At 40.5% G+C, this 19,438-nt stretch overlaps 1 protein-coding gene across 1 annotated transcript; it reads left to right on the forward strand.

Moving 5' to 3' along the window:
- The first annotated feature begins 73 nt into the window (after positions 1-73).
- Positions 74-15,417, forward strand: CZH9orf85 (chromosome Z C9orf85 homolog). The gene is made up of 4 exons (XM_054178942.1): positions 74-208; positions 11,706-11,812; positions 14,114-14,227; positions 15,209-15,417. Exons 1-4 carry the CDS (start codon positions 107-109, stop codon positions 15,375-15,377), a joined length of 492 nt encoding a protein of 163 aa, XP_054034917.1. The 5' UTR covers positions 74-106; the 3' UTR covers positions 15,378-15,417.
- The last annotated feature ends 4,021 nt before the right edge of the window (positions 15,418-19,438 follow it).

The raw sequence follows: 19,438 nt of genomic DNA on the forward strand, positions 1-19,438 counted from the left end.
CGATCTAGAGGCAGCTCTGGGCCAATGGTGAGCCCGCGGGGTTGTTGGGGGTGAGGGCGGGGAGTGGTTCCGGAGGAAGTGTTGCTGGCGCGGCGGTTACCCGGGGATGAGCTCGGAGAGGGGGAACGTCTCGCGCACGCGGCCCCAGCGCTACCAGAACGCGCGCGCCTTCAAGAACGACAAGTACGACACGAGCGCGCGGCGCAAGGTAGGCGCTGGGGTGGCATCGGCCTCTGCCGGCGGAGCGCCGGGGTGGGGAGGCGCGCGGCAGGGGCCCACCGTCCTGAGACGGCGAAGAGATTATAGGAGGGAGCGGCGGCGGGGCGTTAGTAGCGTTTGGTGCCGAAAGCGTGCAAGGGAGGCGCTGCGGCCTGCCAGGTGGTCGTGAAGCAATGGCGTGTGCCTGTACGAATTTTGGCCGGGAGATGGTGAAGAGCTTCAGGATCGCGAGTTTGTCCATAAAATTTACTGCCGAAAAATCCGAAGAGGTCATTGCAGCCAGCTGTCACCTGGCGATATGTGTTAGGCTGTTGCATATGCAAATACATCGTGTGATACCTAAATTATGACAGGAAAGACTCTCCTTAAGCCAGAGAATTATTTAGAGAAAGACTGAAATAAAGCAGTCACTTCTGTGCAGTAAGTAAACGTTACCAGCAATGTGACCAGCTTGTGACTTCTTGAAAAGTTTGTGACTGTGTAGTCTTTCTTCAGACATCTTAACATTTTGAGAATTTGTTTTGAACTCCACCAATCACCTATATTCACTTTGTGTTCCTTTGAGGCAACTTTAAAAAGTCATATCTGCTGTAATTTGCAAGGATTTAAGAGAATCTTAAGGGGCTTTTCTGAGTAGTTGAGTGGAAAGGTATTTTCACCTGTTTTATCAGTACTTTTGCTACATAAGTTGTAAAATAGAATCATTGAGGTTGGAAAAGACTTTTAAGATTATTGAATCCAACTGTTGTCCTAGCAGTCAAGTCCACCACTGAACTATGTCATTAAGCACCATCATATATATAAAAAAATGAAAATATAGAACTACTCTTAAGGTTGGATATTTTTACACTATTGTTACAGAAGACCATTGTTGTCCTTTGTTGTTGTTTGCCTGTTTCTAAGCAAGGAAAAGGAAATGGTTTACAGTATATTCTTTGAACATGCTCATGTGCTTGTAGTTGTGGTAACAGCAGTGCAGCAGAGGATGAAGACCAACCAGTGAGCCTGAGCAGTAACAACATGAAACAGGGATATTTTGGCTTACAGTCTAAACTGAAAGAAATGAGTAAAATAAAACATCAGATATGCATTCCAGAAGAGGCTGTTCTAGCGTTTCTCCTGTTCTGTCAGTATCCCTTTGACTCAACCTGATTGAATTGTCAAAAAAAACTGAGAGGATGGTAAGAATGTTGTAAAGCAATTTCACCAAAGAGGTTTGATTTTGTTATTTTGGGGGGGGGGTGGGTGTTGGGTGTTGGTTTTAGGTTGTGTGGTTTTTTGCGTTTGGTTGAGTTTTGTTTGTGATTTTTTTTTCATTGTTGTTGGGTTTTGTCTCAGTGTTGTAGCCCTGGTTCTACAAGTTAAACAGGCTGCTTTCCTGGGGCTCTAATTGTTGTTTATTATGTGAGTCATGGTGTGATTGCTGATAGTATTTTCCTGTCTGGTTTCTACACACATAAACACACCAAAATATCCTAGAGAGTTGGTCTCTTAGAAAGTCTTCAAAGAGAAGCTGAATTCTGATACCAGTTTTGTAACTCAAGTAGTCACTTCGATACCACATGGCTCTTTTTCTTCCCTTTTAAAATATATCATAGAGAACTGGCTGTACAATACCATTCACTCAAAATATTTTTTTTGAAAAGCTTTTTAACATAGACAAGATTTATGGTAGGTATTCTATATGGGACTGTTTCTTTTTCCTGTCTGTTTTGAGTGAATGGTTTCATAGCTTCATAGAATGGTTTGTGTTGGAAGGGACCTTAAAGATTGTCTAGTTCAAACTCCTCACCGTGGGCAGGGACACTTTCCATGTGTCTGTATGTGACCATGTTGTTCAAGGCCAGGCCTTGAACACCTCCAGGATGGGGAGCATCCACAACCTACCTGGGCAACCTGTTCCAGTGTCTCCCCACACTCACTATAAAAAATTTCTTCCTAATGTGTAACCTAAATCTACCCTACTCATGCTTCAATCTATTCCCTCTCATCCTATCACCACAAGCCATTGTAAAGAGTCCCTTCCTGGCTTACCTGTAAGCCACTTTTAGATCCTGGAAGGCTGCTATAAGTATCACACAATATCACAGTATCGCCAAGGTTGGAAGAGACCTCGAGGATCATCAAGTCCAACCTGACACCACAAACCCCGTGACTAGACCATGGCACCAAGCGCCACATCCACTTTCCTCTTGAAGACCTCGAGGGATGGTGACTCCATCACCTCCCCGGGCAGCCCATTCCAATGATGAATGACTCGCTCAGTGAAGAACTTTTTCCTCACCTCAAGTCTAAACCTCCCCTGGCACAGCTTGAGACTGTGTCCCCTTGTTCTGGTGCTGGTGGCCTGGGAGAAGAGACCAACCCCCTCCTGTCTACAACCACCTTTCAGGTAGTTGTAGAGGGCAATGAGGTCACTCCTGAGCCTCCTCTTCTCCAGGCTAAACAATCCCAGCTCCCTCAGCCTCTCCTCACAGGGCTTGTGCTCAAGGCCTCTCCCAGCCTTGTTGCCCTTCTCTGGACATGTTCAAGAGTCTTGATGTCCTTCTTAAACAGAGGGGCCCAGAACTGGACACAGGACTCAAGGTGTGGTCTAACCAATGCAGAGTACAGGGGCACAATGACTTCCCTGCTCCTGCTGGCCATACTATTCCTAATGCAGGCCAGGATGCCATTGGCCTTCTTGGCCACCTGGGCACACTCCTGGCTCATATTTAGGCAGCTGGCGATCAGCACCCCCAGGTCCCTCTCTGTTTGGGAGCTCTCCAGCCACTCTGACCCCAGCCTGTAGCTCTGCATGGGGTTGCCGTGGCCAAAGTGCAGCACCAGGCACTTGGACTTGTTGAATGACATCCCATTGGACTCTGCCCATCTGTCCAGTCGGTCAAGGTCCCTCTGCAGAGCCCTTCCACCCTCTAACTGATTAATATCTGTTCCTAACAGGCTGTCATCTGCAAATTTGTTGATGACTGACTCAACCCCCTCATCCAGGTCATCAATGAAGATGTTAAAGAAGATGGGGCCCAGCACTGATCCCTGGGGGATGCCACTGGTGACTGGCCGCCAGCTGGATGTGGCACCATTCACCACCACTCTCTGGGCTCGGCCCTCCAGCCAGTTCCTAACCCAGCACAGAGTGTTGCGGTCCAAGCCATGAGCTGACAGCTTAGACAGCAGTTTACTGTGGGGGACGGTGTCAAAGGCCTTGCTGAAGTCCAGGTAGACCACATCCACAGGCCTTCCAACATCCACCAGATGGGTCACGTGATCATAGAAGGAGATCAGGTTGGAGAGGCAGGACCTGCCCCTCCTAAATCCATGTTGGCTGGACCTGAGCCCTTGGCCATCCTTCAGGTGCACAGTTATTGCCGCCAGGATAACCTGCTCCATCACTTTCCGTGGCACTAAGGTCAGGCTGACTGGTCTGTAGTTTCCGGGTTCCTCCATCCCACCCTTCTTGTGGATGGGGACTACATTGGCCAGCTTCCAGTCATCTGGGGCCTCTCCAGTGAGCCAGGACTGGAGGAAAATGATGGTGAGTGGCTTGGCAAGCTCATCTGCCAGCTCTCTCAGCAAAGGTTTCCCTAGAGTCTTCTTTTCTCCATGTTGAACAGCCTTAATGCTCACAGTCTGTCTCCACAGGGGAGGTGCTCAAGCCTTCTGATCATCTTCGTGACCCTCTTCTGGACCCTCTCCAGTGGTTCAAGGGCCCTTTTACGGTGGGAGCACCAGAACTGGACCCAATACTCCAGGTGGGGTCTCAGGAGAGCAGAGGGGAGGAGGAGAAACATCTTGCTCACCTTGCCAGTCACACTTCTTTTGGTGCAGCCCAAGATACAGTTGGCCTTCTGGGCCACAAATGCATATTGCTGGCTCATGTTGAGTATTCATAACTGACACCTGCAAGTCCTTTTCAAGATTGCTTGCCCAGCATATATTTGTGCTTGGGATCGCCCTAACCTAGGTGTAGGACCTTGCACTTGGCCTTGCTGAACTTCATGAGGTTGGCTTGGACCCACCTTTCTAGCCTGTCCAAGTCCCTCTGGATGACATCTCTTCCCTCCAGCATACCAACCAGACCACACAGAATCATGGAATGTTAGGGGTTGGAAGGGACCTCAAAAGATCGACTAGTCCAAGCTCCCTGACAGAGCAGGATCACCTAGAGTAGGTCGCACAGGAACACGTCCAAGCAGATTTTGATTGTCACCAAAGAAGGAGACTCTACAGCCTCTTTGGGCAGTCTTTTCCAGTGCTCTGTCACCCTCTCAAAGTTTTTCATTACATTTACATGGAACTTCCTATGCACCAGCTTGCACCACTTGCCCCTTGTCCTATCATTGGACATCACCGAGAAGAGCCTGACTCCATCCTCCCAGCATTCACCCTTCACATATTTATAATCATTAATGAGATCAGCCCTCCTCCAAGCTAAAGTGACCCAGCTCCTTCAGCCTTTCCTCATAAAGGCTGTGTTCCACTCGCTTAATCATCTTTGCAGCTCTTCACTGGACTCTTTCAAGTAGTTTCCTGTCCTTCTTGAACTGAAGGACCCAGAACTGGACACAATATTCCAAATGTAGTCTCATCCGAGCGGAGTAGATGGGGAGGAGAACCCCTCTTATGCTACTTGCTACGCCCTTCCTAATACACCCCAGGATGCCATTGGCCTACGTGGCCACAAGGGCACCTTGCTGGCTTATGGTCATCCTTCTGTCCCCTGGGACCCATAGGACCCTTTACCCCTTCAGTGCTCTCCAGCAGATCAGCTCCCAACCTGTTCTGGTCCAAGAGGTTGTTGTTTCCTAGATGCAAGACTCTACACTTGTTGAATTTCGTGAAATTCTCCCTGCCCAACTCTCCAGCCTGTTTAGGTCTCACTGAATAGCAGGACAGTCTTCAGGTGTGTCTGCCACTCCTCCCAGTTTTGTGTCATCAGCAAACCTGCTGACAGCGCCCAATCTTCTTTCATCCAGATTGTTTATTAATATATTGAATATTACTGGTCCCAGTACCAACCCCTGAGAGACTCCTCTAGATACAGGCCTCCAGCTTGACTCTGTCTCATTGACCACAAGTCTCTGACTTATTTCCTTCAACCATCTCTCAATCCACCTCACTACCCAATCATCCAGACCACACTTTCTCAGTTTAGCTGCCTCTCTGCAGTATTTGGGTAATTGCCTACAACAGTGCTGGGAACATTGCATTTTAAGATGGCCTGAAGAAGGAAGAGCCAGAACAGGTTAAGACACTACCGAATCTTGTAATTTGTTTATGGGTGCATGCTTTACATAGCACATTCTCAAACAGCTGTTAGTGGACACTATCTGAGGAATATCCATTATGTGATATGAATATACATTTTATGTAAAGTGTATTATATAAGTCAGCATGGAAGCTGGAGTAGTAGTTCTGGAGATGAAAGCAAATAGTGTTCAATGAGAACATTTAGAACTCCATTGTACTAAGACGGTGAACCCCAAAGAGATTAGTATTTATTCTGAAATGACTGTCTGTTTCTCTATTTCTCTCCTTGTTAATGTGCGTGAGATGATTATCCTAATTTGCCAAAATTTCAGCTGTTTTTAACTCTGAACCCCAGCTTCAACATACTGTTCATGTCATCTACTTGTTCAGCTGTCTGTAAGGATAAATAACTTGTTTTGGTGAAGGCACTGGTCAAGATTCTGGGAAGACAGCAGGGATAGTACAGGTGAAGCCAAGAGATTAAGTGCTGAGTCAGTGATTGTGAATTGAAGCTCAGAGGGAAGATAAAGATAAACCAGTAGCCTGCTGGAATTGTTGGATAACTATATGAGAGTTTGGTTAACATCTGTTCTTGCTGCAAGATTAGCTTGATAGGCTAAACTCTACTTCCTAGCAACCATATTTTTGAAGGGTTCAGATGTGTATTCAGGCCTGGATTACAGCCTTTCATGTAAGAAGAGGAGGAACAAGCATCATACCTATTCTGGACTTTAACCTAACTCAGGATGGGAGGGGTGGGGTTTTGTGTCTGGGAAGCTGAGAGGGTGAGGCTGACCCTGTGTGTATTGAGTTATTTGTGCAAAGGAGAATGGGTGTTGACAGTTGGTCCTCCAGAGTGTATACCTTTATCACCTTCTCTCGGAGTTACTTGTATGTTGTCAGATCCATGCCCACTGCTCTGAAAAACCTAACCAGCTTGATCTCCCAAGATGACCATTTGGAATTTGGGTGAGAGAAAACTTTTTATTTCACGTATTTAAAGTCCATAGCTATAAAACACAAAGGGGCCTTAAATGATAGCTGTATTGCCATCCATACATAACCAGTATGGGTGTACTTTAAAGCATTGATTAAAATGTTAAATATGCTTCCATTTAGAAAGAGATAAGAAATCTATGTAGAAAATGTAATTTAAGGTAATACTGATGTAATGTGGGAGCAAGTGAAACTCTTTGAGGGATGAGTTCAGCTTGTGAAATGTGTATTTGAACCCTGAAAACCCTGTGCTTACTGTCACAGTTTATTAGTCTGCACTGATCTATTTTAACTGCTTTGTAGTCATGTAGAGATCCTGTGGAGTTTTGTTTTTCTGAGAAGTGTAGTTGCTCAGAAATGCTGTATTCAGCCTAGTTGATGGAAGCAGTAGTGCTAGTGCACCTGACGAGGAAGCTTCTGAATGGTATTGAAGCTGGGTTCATTTACAGCAGAATGCGTGATCCCTAGTAGGAGTCAGTTTGCTCAACAGGGTAAATCAAAATACCCATAGGTTCACACATAATTAGCAACTTCCAAAGAGACAGTGAGGCTTCTTTGAAACCCCATCATTACACCTCACTTATGAGTGCTTTAATGCTAATTTAAGATGAGGATTATTTTGTGTGCCAAGTTAGTAGGTGTATTACATGTGTTTAATACATTCTGAACTGTATTTGGGGGGGTTGTTAAATGATTTAATAGTGGTTTACATGAATGTGCAGAGGGTGCTGTTTTGTTAATGCAGCTGACCTAACAGTGTGTATATATTACATACCTGGAACATTTTGTGACTGTATGCTTTAATACTGTTTATGTATGTCTATTGCATAACTGAAATTTCTTTGAAGAATATATAGATACACTGTAAGCACTGAATGAGTTGCACTTGTCATTGGAGGGAAGTATAGCAAGAGAGAAGAGGAAGGAGCTATTAACAAACAGGAAAATGAGTGTAAAAAAACCCCAATAAATAGAGAAACCTGTTACAGAGTCTAATCTGTCAGGGTAGTTGTCACACAAAGAAGTCCACTTTAAACCATAAGCACTACCACTTCTTTGTGTATGAGAGCTAACTACCTATGTAAAAGCTAAACAAAACAAACTACCTATGTAAAAGAAAAGTTGGGAGGGAATAATGAAGTTGACAAACTTTGTTCAGATCTTTGAGAGTTTGTTTTTTAATAACCTTCAAGGAAAGCAAGCTATTAAATAGGTAAGAGGAAGAAAATGCTAATAAACAAAAGCATAAATGTGATAGAATGGGATGTACATCCTGATTGGTTTTGTCCATCCCAGGCAACCAGCACCAGAACAAGGGGACACAGTCTCAAGTTGTGTCAGGGGAGGTTTAGACTCGAGGTGAGGAAAAAGTTCTTCACTGAGCGAGTCATTCGTCATTGGAATGGGCTGCCCAGGGAGGTGGTGGAGTCGCCGTCCCTGGAGGTGTTCAAGGGGAGATTGGACGTGGCGCTTGGTGCTATGATCTAGTTGTGAGGTCTGTTGGAACAGGTTGGACTTGATGATCCTTGGGGTCTCTTCCAACCTTAGTTACTGTGATACTGTGATTAGTTTTGTCCATAAAACCTTACTCTGTGTGTATGGGCGTGCCTGGGCACGCCCACGGGGCGGGACCGGGGCTGTCATCTGAGGAGCGGCTGGAGGGGGACTGCCGATCTTCGTCGCTGCGACCAGAGGGAGGCGGGGGAGACCTGGAAGAGACTGGGTGCACATGCGCAGAGTAGAGCCACGAAGTTTCGAGAAGGAGGGCGTCAATCAAAGGAGGAAAAATTATAAAGGGGGACGGGAACTCGTGTTAAGCGCGGCAGTTCGCGGAGCGGGGACTCCGCTGTCGCCCAGCGCTGTGTTTGCTCCTGCCTTGTTACTTAATAAATTGCCAAAATTTTCTATTCGGTGATGTATTGTGTTTAATAAAATTCTATAACAGTAAATAATGTAGAAACTGTATTAAAAAGTTGATAGAAAAAGTAATCAGCAGAGACATCATTGGTAGAGCTAATAATTTCCCTGTTCTGACTGGGAACTGACATACTGGGAAAGTTTCTCTTGTAGTTTATTGGAAGGACTTACTCTCAGATTTTTATGGGTGATACCAAAAATCTGAAGATACCTTACCTTAATCTTCAATTAGGGATAGTTTTTTTGCTTCTTTGAATCTACGTTGCTTTTGAAAGTGATATGTTTGTCAAATGAAATTGTAAGTTTAGTAAAACCATACTAAATTATGAACTTGTTTTAGTAACATTGAAATGTTAGACGTTTTTCTGAGTGAAATAAACCTAGAGGGCGAGCATAAGTCAAGGTTAAACTCTGTAAATCTCCTTGCTCACTTGCTTTACATCAGTCCATCATTCTCTATTGACTTTCTAATTCAACAGCCTGGTAGAAGGATTGTAGGTCTGTCATATAGGGATGTGCTGAGCCAATAGTTAACTACACCACCCCACAGTTGCAAGTATCAACATTGGGTTAAAATAAAGGAAACTGCTGAACAGGAGGAAGAGGCTGTGCTGTATGTATGCCTGTTAGAAGAAGGAAATAAGAACTTAGAAAGCTGTAATCTTTCTTCCAATTGTTACCTTCTAAAGACCTTTTTTAGTGGTGAAAAAATGTGTTAGAGAGGGAGGGCACATCTTTGGATTGAGGGCATCAGATAAGGTGCAGGCCTTTGTTGTTCCAAGCAACCACACCCAGTGATACAATCTTTATGCCACATGACTACTCTCTTGGCCTTGCTATGAGGTGATATTTTCAGGCAAAGATTTATATTAAGAATAACATGAAAAGGCATCATAGGTATTTGGGATGGCCTGATAAAAACCACCACCAACAACAAAATTTAATCAACGTAAAATTCTTGTGGATTCTAGAGTTCATGCTAAGCATATTGGGAGGGGGAAGAGCTTTATAAAAGCTCCATTAACAACAGTTATGCATCCTTCCTTGTACAACAGAAAACGTTTATCAGAATTTGTAGTATCTGCCTGTTTTCAGTCTTTCTATTTACTTCAGATGAGAGGTGAAAGTAGTTCCTCTTTTGTTTCTCTACACTGTTTATGCCACATGGAGTCCTGAGTATGGCCTCTTGCATTCCAAGTGTATGACACATTGCTGAGCCTGTCTGCATCACTTGGTAACAGGACTCCCTCAGCCATGGTATCAGGATGTACTAGTTGAAATGAGGTAGGTTTCAGCAACAAAGCTAGCTACCTTTGGAAGGTCAGCCAGCTCTCTTTATTTTAACTTATTGCAATCTTTTGGTGCTTACTGGTTCTACCTTATGAATCTAAAAATAGCTGATAACAATAAAGAATACCTGGGAATAGAAATTACAGTGTTTGTGTCATATGGCCTCTCCTACTCACTCCCCCCACCCGCCCCTCCCTGCGTTACTAATTAATGCAAATAAAGAGAATGAAAGGGAGAACTCGGAAGTTCAGGCTAATTTGCAGATTGTTACAAGAGTATTCAGACTATACTACTTGCAGTCTTGCTTTGCTAGTCAAACACTGAAAAGAAGGCTTATCTCCAAATTGTGTGAATTTTGAAAGAATGAACACAGTGTGACAGCAGCTTGAATTGCCAACACTTCAACAGATACCTGGTGAGAATTTACCAATTATTTTCTTTTTAGAAGGTTTCCACATTACCCAAATATTTGTGTGTATTGAAAAATTTAATCCATACTGCATGACTAACACCAGAACCACAGTTTTGTGTATGCAGTATTCAAGCATTCTGCAAAACCTTTTTTTTTCTTTTTTTTTTTTTTTAACATTCTAAGTCTATATTCAATCATTTGGAAAAAAGTTCATTGTCTTTCAAATTGAACCAGCCAAAAAGTACCGCTCCTTCAGTTAACCGCACTATGGGAAAACCTGTACTTATGATTGATGTTTAGTAAAATCAGAAACAATGGAAACAAAGTCCATTATTGTAGTCTCACACCTAGGTAGCATTTCCTTTGCCACATTTTTCAAAATAGAGTAAGATACTGTAGTTTGAAAGCCAGGCTTGTTCTTCTGTCTTGAAGTAGAACTTTGTGGAGTAGTAAGAAGATCCTGTGGGTCATAAAACCAGGAAATTACTTCAGAAGCTACTGTATGCATAGAATAATTTTCCAGTTTGTTTGTAAAAAAACATTAACTGTAGTCAAAATTACTGCATCATCTGTTCTGATGAACTTTTAGTAGTGGTTTAATTTTAGTCATGTAATTTTGGTATAGTAACCATTTTTAAATGGCTTACAAAAACACAATAGAATGGTTTTGGCTAAATGCAAGGCAGTTTAAGCTGGAAATATGTTTTTAAAGTTGTGAATAAATACACGTGAGTGTGTGGTGAAGTTACTGCTTGTTGTTTTAGATAGAGTAGAAATCAAAGTGGATTGAATATACAAGTATATGTAGAGTAGAAATCAAAGTGGATTGAATATACAAGTATATGCTGCTTGTTATTTATGGTAGCAGTGTGGTTTGATACTACTTCCTATCTCAGAATAACTTGTCTTGTGCACATAGTACATCCAGCTGATATTTTGTATTCCTGAGGAAGGTAAACGCAAAATGTTGTAGAAGATCTTAAGGTAAACTTTGCATTGTTTTGAAAATGTACCACAGACTGAAGTACCATTTTGAGGATTTTATCTTAGATATATGAGGCCAAAAATGTATTACTTTTTCGTAAAGGAAATGTTTGATGAAGGAAACAATGATTTAACTGGAAATAGCGTGTGAATTCTCCTTTATTGTGATCTGAGGAAAATAATCCTGAGACTGCATACTTAAAGTGTGTGACATAAAGGTAGCTTGAACACTATGAGGTTGAATGTCAAGTCTTGCAAGTTGTCATCTTTAGATAGAAACTGTGTGATTCAGGGCTTATTTCTACTTAAATCTGTTTTGCAAGATCTCTAGAGGTGAAAAATTAGTGTTAAGATATCTCCAGCAATCTATTATCAACAACTTAGTTAAAAAGTACTAATATTAACAATATTAAAATGATCATGATAATAATAATGAAGACCACTGGAAGTTAAAAGACTACCTCCGTACTCTTTCCACTGAACAACATTGCTAGCAGTAAATACTTATGAAATGTTTATGTTAATAGCAAACAGACATCTTTATAAATATTGTATCAATCACATGATGGGTGTAATGCTTTCTGAGCAAGATTACAAACGTAGGAAATCTTCAATGCATTCCTCTTGATTTATTCAGAAAATAAATGCTAAGCTTCATGATGGAGTGTGCCAGCACTGCAAAGGTATCTTGGAGTGGAGGGTCAAATTCAGCAAGTACAAACTACTATCAAAACCAAAAAAATGGTGAGTTAAAATATTTTGTATTAATGAATGTATAGTTTGTGAGCTTAACGCCAAATACCATAGGTTTGGAAGCACACAAGTAGAAGCTACTAGTATATGACATCTTCAAATCTGGAGTCTGCAGTGACAGTTAATTTTCTGTTTAATTGGTCCTTTATCTTAGCCTCTTGGGAAAAAAGAGCACAGTAGAAAAGCAACTGCTTCCCTCTTCACCGTTAAAATGCTTGAACTGTGAACCTGTACGTTTCCAAAGCCATCAATGTATCCTGAACAAAAAGTCATACCTGAATCAATTGTAACGTGATATCCTAAGGTCTCATTGCAAGTCAGTTTTAGAGGAATCTGCAAATCTCTTCACTCTTGTAGTTCACAAAAACTGTATAGTAAAGAAATGAGAGGAAGGCTTTTATTTTGTTTCATACAAAACCTCCTCAGCAACACTGTTCTCAGCATTACTGAGGCCTCAGTTCCTAAAAAACATTTGCAACACATTTTTTTCGTTATCTTTTAATATGTTCCCACTTCTTATGTGCAACTATAACCCTAAATACTAAACGTGTAGTGTTTGCATACAGTTCTGTAATAGGTGAGTTTGAGTAAATGCATAACAAAGATGATAAATACCATACATTTGCAATGTGTATTTTTGTTTACTCAGTCAAATATTTCACACTTCCATGTAGAAAGGAAAAAAAATTGATTAGGCGGAAGTCTCACTGGTTCTCAGAGTAAACATTCTGGGTTGTATTTGCAACAAATAAAGTTGGAATTTGACTTTAACTCGTTATCAAATGACTAAGTATATCTTGTTTAAAAGTAGTAAGTTGCCACAAATCATGTGGTAGTGGATCTGTTCTTTTGGCTCTGCTCTGTCTACCCCCAGAGGGGAAAAAAGCATTCAAAAAAGCATGTATGAAAAAAAAATTCATTACACAGTCAATGGGAATGGAAGGTTTTTCTGTACCTCAACTTATTTTAATTTTTCTAGCATCTTCGAAATTATCATTGCTAGTAAACCACAAGTTATCCCTACTTTACTTTTACTTCAGATACTTAATTCCAACAAATTTAAGTATTTGAAAAACCCAAACAACTGTATCCACATTGCACTCATGGTGGCCCCATTTGGTGTTAAATGGCTGGGAGGAGCTATAGACCTTTTTTTCAAAGCTAATGGATCTGAACATAGAAGAAGGGGGAAAAGAAAACCAACAAAACAACCTAGTACATAGGTGCTTTGGTGACATCTAACTTTTTTTTTTTTTCCTGGTTAAAAGGGAAGACTGTAAACATTGGGCAGTTCAGATTTCGGTTTTCTGACATGTCCTACAGCAAGTCTTGTGATTTTACATCTTTTTACAGAACCAGATATGCACCTCCTAACAGAGAAAGCTTAGCAGAACCTAAATGAAAATAGTACAGAGAAGGTGATAGTGCTTAAGAATGAGATCTGAGAAAGCAACTAAAAATTCTGTTTCAATAGATGCTAGTTAGTACATCTCTCCTTATAAGGCATGCAGAAATACTTGGTATTTTTCTTCAGTCTGTTGAGGTCAAGTGTGCAGATCCACTGTTCGGAACTGTATGCTAAATCTTTCCTGACAGACTTTCGGGTGCCTGAGGAACCAGGAAAGAGTATCTTTTAGAATAGCTGCATTACATGGGCTATAAAGTTCCAGGTTCTGTTCACCAGAAGTAAACAACTTGAAAAATGTCAGCTGAATGTTAAGTCATAGCATTTCAGAAATTACTCAATCTATAGAGTTTTATAATATCCTGAAAAACAATAGCCAAAACCCTTCTATATAATTAGGTTTTTCAGAATGCAGTGCCATGTGGCTTGTGCTCACAGGAAGGGATATCCAGCACTGTCTTTCTTTGTGCTCTTTAGAGGTTCAAGAAGAAAATACTATGGTGTTTGAAATGAAGCTTTTTTTTTTTTTTTAATACATGCAACTTTTTATACCATATTCTTACTTTCTTTTCTTGTTACAACAAAAGAATCAGCTGTATAGATTTTAAACTACCTGCTAAAATAAACAGATTTCATTAAGTCCCTTTGAATATAAAAAAATAATCTTGATTTTATGGGTCTTTTGTCCTTGTTTGAATAATTCCTCCTGAAAAAAATTGAAGGAAACAGAAGACAATGATTTTTATAGTGCTGCTTGTTAAAACACTAACCGTTTAGTATGAAACTGCTTCCAATATGTTCTTCCTTTTCTGAAGAATATGTCTATGTTGTCTTTGAATACTGCATGTTTACGAAGTGTCCATAAATCTATTTATTTATTTTCACAGTGTAAAGTGCCTCCAGAAAACTGTAAAAGATCCTTACCATATTATTTGTCGACCATGTGCTGGTAAACTAGAAGTCTGTGCTAAATGTGGGAAAGAAGAAGAAATAATTATTCCGTAAGTAGCTCATGACTTACATAGTTTTAGTACTGCACTGTTTCTTCCCCTTTTAATAAAGCTTTTTTGGAAACTGCCAAGAATCTGATGTGCTTTATGCAATAATGTGAATAATCCTGATGACAGGAATCAGTAGCAGTCATTACCCTTATTTTCTTCTGCTGAAACTAGGGCTGAAATGTCCATTGATACTGGTGGGACTGGGCCAAATAAGCTCTTCCTGGGATAAAACACTTTATATTTAGTACCAAAGGGTAAGTTGCATATATTCCTTAGGAATAAAGTACTTCAAAATGGATTTAAATATAAGGGACCCCAAAATATGCATAAGTGAATTTACAGTTTGCATTTTGTCTGTTATTTATGAATGGAAAAACTAAACAAGGGGTGATACTGAGCGCAGTTACTGCAATATATTTTTCGAGCTCTTGATTTTTTTATCCTTTTACTGGAGTTCTCTCTTTATTGAGCATCCTGTATTACTTGAACATAGGGAGTTCCATCTCAACGTGAGCACTGGAACAGGCTGTCCAGAGAGGTGGTAGAGTTCCCATCTCTGGAGCCATTCAAAAACAACCTAGACACCGTCCTTAGCAACCTGCTCTAGGTAAACCTGTAGAGGGGTTGATCTCCAGAGGCCCCTTGCAACCCCTGTAATTGTGTGATTCTGTATTAATTTACTAGTTTGTGACAGCTGGTCAGCTTACTTACAGTTGCTTACTTGGTCAGACTCTTGATACACTTCCCCCCCCCCCCCCCCAGCTTTACTGACTTTTATACCTTTGCTATTTAATGTGAAAGTAACTAGATTATTATCCCTCTCCTCCTCATCTTCCTCCTCCCTACTTCCTGCCCCTTTCCATCCCTGGAAGAATATTCTACCCTATATCCTATTCTTTGACAGAAGAAACAGTTCAAAAATGGATGGTGATAACATCATCTGTTACAGCAGTTTAGTTACTGTGATCTTACTTTCTGCAGGATTGATAAAGAACAAGAGAGTGTGACTACTAAAAATGACCGAGAAAGCAGTGGATTGGAGGCTGAACTGGGTTTTAATGCAAACTTCAGTAGTGCAGAAAGTGATGAAGATTCTGATGTGCTTGAAGAACAGTTCAGAAGTATGAATTTTGAAAGGACAGAGGCCTAAAAAATTGAGTTTATCTAAGAGATTATATGCAATGAAAAGCAGTTAAACAATGTTAAACCATTCTGGAAAGCTGTTCTGAAACTTAAACTGTTCTGAAAAGCTGATCTGACATCTGAGGTCCTTGCATATAAATGTTGACACTGTATAATTTGGGGTTTGAATAAATTATTGTTTTCATTTGGTAATAAGAGCAGAATTTCTTGTGAAAATATTCAGAAATTGAATTTTAAAGCATAGTTATTTCTTGCATACATGTAATAACTTCCTGTTTCTCTGGAATAAACCCTTTGTTGTTGTTCCCAAGTCAGTATTGCATGACTGTATAATGCCACGTGGAAATCTACATGAAAGTCTGCAACAAATACAGAGTCTTGTCATAAAAAGAAAGACCTAAACCAGCTATAGTCATCTGCTGAAGAAAGAACTTGCACATTTTGTCAATGAATTTCCAGAGTCAAAACAGCAAGTGATCATTATCCTTAGGCTGGCTGTTTCTTTTCTGTGCGAATAGAAGAGGACCTAAATGCTGTCCACCAGTACAGTTCATGATCAGCTAATGCTAATTTACCATATACAAGTATTCATTACGAATTTGTGACCTTGTTGGTAACAATGTTTTGTAAAGAAAAAACCTGAAGACTTCTTGGAATTTCTCAGTACAGGTCTCTCTCGTGCTCTCTTTTCTTTTGGCTGCAGATCTAATACAGTTTTCTCAGATATGATGACATGCAGTATAATGATGCCTATACAGTTACTTTCTTCCTGATTTTCAGTTCTTTCTAAGGGTGTTTCACTGTGGGGCAATACCAAAACTTTGTCCTATAGGTAGAGATAGCCACCTTGTGGCTGCTGTAGCTGCCCTGAATTTTAAGGAAGGTAACAGTTGCTGTATCTTTTGGATATATGCTGTATCTTCTGCTTTATATCTGGAGTACTAAGACATTCATCAGTCAATAGCTTGGAAACTTCTGACATAAAGGATAACTTTATTATATAGTATTGACAGCAACAGGCAACAGCGAAATTAATCGGTAATGAAACAGCAAGTTCTTGCTTTTTTTTTTTTTTCTTAAAGATGCTCACTAATGCACATACAGCCTAAAGAATAAGCTTTTTCTATTATCTTTATTTGGATTTGTCTTTAACTTTTGTATTAAATATTAACACATCTTTTTTCCTTTTCTAAACTATTTTTAAATTTGTTTCTTAAAATCCATACTTTTGTAATGATCTCAAAGGTGGGTTTTTCTTTTTTCCTCCTTTTTTTGTTAATATAATTTTTCAGCCTCATGTTGGTCTTTTGCACAGCTAGATTTTTGCTAAGTGTTTTGTGGTAACTGCTAGCAGTAAAGTATTGAAAAAAGTTCTGCTGGTCTTCTCTCTTCAAATGATGCATGGTGATTCTTGTGACTTTCCAATAAGATCAAGTCCAAAGTTTACTGAGTATTCTGGTGCTATTCTATTTCCCTCTGGGGTTGCTTATTATATTGTTTTTTCCAGTCAAAAAGGACTAGCACTGATGTCCCAGACAACCCATCTCCTTTCTCCACCCACTTTATAAATACATTGTTTATAAGATAAATGACTAGTGACTTAACATACCTGTTCTTTCACTTATCTGCAACTAACAAGCCCTAAGAAATCAGAAGTTTAAAATTTGTAGAAAGGCAATGGTTTGTTTTGAAAGAGTCAGTGAAGCTGCAAAGCAGCAAAAAGCTTGGTAGTGGAAAAAGACATCTAGTGTGTTTAGAAGTGACTGGAAATTGGCCTGAAGGTCATGTCACATTTACAGGCAAATCATGCCAACAGGACAGTGGTGACATTGGACTTTGGCCTGTGTTCCAAGCCCCTCACCAACTTATAATATCCTGCAGGCATGATGGTATTGTTATTTCTTCTCTTTTGAAGTTTACAAACATAAATTCATCATTCTTTGTGAAAGAAGAGGTAGAAACTCAATTAAGAACTTTAAAGACTGCTCCTATTATGCATCTACTCTAAAGAGACATGGGGGAGCTGGGGTTGCTTAGCCTGGAGAAGAGGAGTCTCAGGGGTGACCTTATTGCTCTCTACAACTACCTGAAGGGGGGTTGTAGTCAGGCAGAGGTTGGTCTCTTCTCTCAGGCAACAAGTACCAGAACAAGAGGACACAGTCTCAGGCTGTGCCAGGGGAGGTTTAGGCTGGATGTTAGGATGAGGTTTTACACAGAGAGTGTGATTGCCCATTGGAATGGGCTGCCCGAGGAGGTGGTGGGGTCGCCATCGCTGGGGGTGTTCAGGAGGGTGTTCAGGGTGCTTGGTTGCGTGGTTTAGTTGATTAGGTGGTGTTGGATGATAGGTTGGACATGATGATCTTGAAGGTCTCTTCCAACCTGGTTTATTCTATTCTAAAGGAAGAAATATTGAGATGCAGTTTAAGTGATCTACCTCTGATGACTGATTGGGAATTTCAGGAATTTAAATGAACCTTGTGGGTCCTGAAGAAGAGAATGATAGATGTTAGTAATTAGTCATAGTCATCTGAAGAATAAAGGTGATGTAGTGATGCTGCTCACACAATTGGATTCCTTCTAACTGATTATTCTTAGGAGTTACCAGTTCTCATCTGGTACGACTCAACAGTGACAGTAATTAATTAGATAATGTGCTGTCAGCATGCATAAGACAGGCATTCAGGATGATTCTTACTTCACAAGGGGAAATGCTTCTCATAGACTTGAGCTGTCAGAACTTGTCATTGTTGACAATCTGGGCTCATTGCACTTTGAGTGGAGTCCAGTGTGGATATCATACTGTGTTCTAACATAATTCCTTAACAGTCTTTGTCAAAGTTTGCAGGCATCTCTGAGACACCTTATTATCAAATATTTTGAACTATCAACTGGGGCAAAAATCATCGCCCAGTGATTTAGTTCTAGTTTTGCATGAGCTGGGCTTTTATTTTTGTCTACACTACTGGTTAATCTGTATTTCTCTAAAGCATTAAAATCATACCAGCCTCTGAAGGTTATAGGACTAATGGTTAATGAAGAGGATGGTTTATTTTCGCTCTGTAATGGGCATGTGCTTGGATGCTGAGATGCAAATCATAGCCTTAGCAAGTAAAATGGATGAAAATTTAGCAGGTAATCAAATGCAAGCCAGCTTGTAAGCCCTCTAGCCCTATAATTATATGTGTTTGTTCAGGTGTTCTCACAAGTAAACGGATACTGGTTGAAAACACAAAACTGTCTCTGTTTACAGGAAACAGGCTGAATTGCAGAGGTAACAAGGAAAGGTATATAAGTGGCACAGAGAGACTTTCTTAATGCTCAGATGTTTGGAGAGCTGGTCATGCGCACTATTGGTATCAGCTTCTCTTCTTCTGCCCACTCTTTATCTGACAACTATATATGAAAAAGTATGTGCTCTGCATACATGCTCTCATCATATACAGTGAGTGTGTAAAGCAGGGTTCCTAAACCTCAAAATATTTGAAAATACACTACTATGTGAAGTGAGATAGCTTGGTCTAGGGGTTGGCAACAGATTTAACACATTGTCAGACATCACCTGTAACAAATTAGAAATTAAATATTTGGCATATTTTAGCTAATAAATGTTCCTGTCAGGGCCTCTAAAATACTTAAGATGATACCATGCAGGATTTACCATTTTTCCTACTGAAGTCCATGGGAAAACAAGTATTTCTAACAATGGGCATGACTCATAATTTGGTCACCAACAAGAAGTTTGAAGCTGAGTATCTGAAAAGAGGGGCTGAAGACATCCAACACATTATGATTTCACCTGAATTTCATGTATGCATAGCATGTGTACTTGCATTTGGCATTGATACAGCTTTGGAAACCCAAGTTGAAGGAATCTGATGTAGTCTCATAACTGAAAGTGCTTTGAAAACAACCAAATATTTTAATATTTTTCTTAAAACTGCAACACAAAAGAATGTGGGGGTTTTGTACCAAAAAAAAAAAAAAAAAGTGTGGATTATGCATGTTCTTGAATAGCAGCACTCACCTGAAACAACTTTTTTTAGAGCAGCTTGCATTTATGAATTTCAG

This window comes from Dryobates pubescens, chromosome Z, assembly GCF_014839835.1.
Source record: "Dryobates pubescens isolate bDryPub1 chromosome Z, bDryPub1.pri, whole genome shotgun sequence".
NCBI classification, from domain to species: domain Eukaryota; kingdom Metazoa; phylum Chordata; class Aves; order Piciformes; family Picidae; genus Dryobates; species Dryobates pubescens.

Coding starts and splice junctions, on each gene's coding strand:
- CZH9orf85 (XM_054178942.1), top strand. CDS start 107: ATGAGCTCGGAGAGGGGGAACGTCTCGCGCACGCGGCCCCAGCGCTAC. Junction 209..11,705: donor ACACGAGCGCGCGGCGCAAG/GTAGGCGCTGGG, acceptor TGATTTATTCAG/AAAATAAATGCTAAGCTTCA. Junction 14,228..15,208: donor GAAGAAGAAATAATTATTCC/GTAAGTAGCTCA, acceptor TACTTTCTGCAG/GATTGATAAAGAACAAGAGA.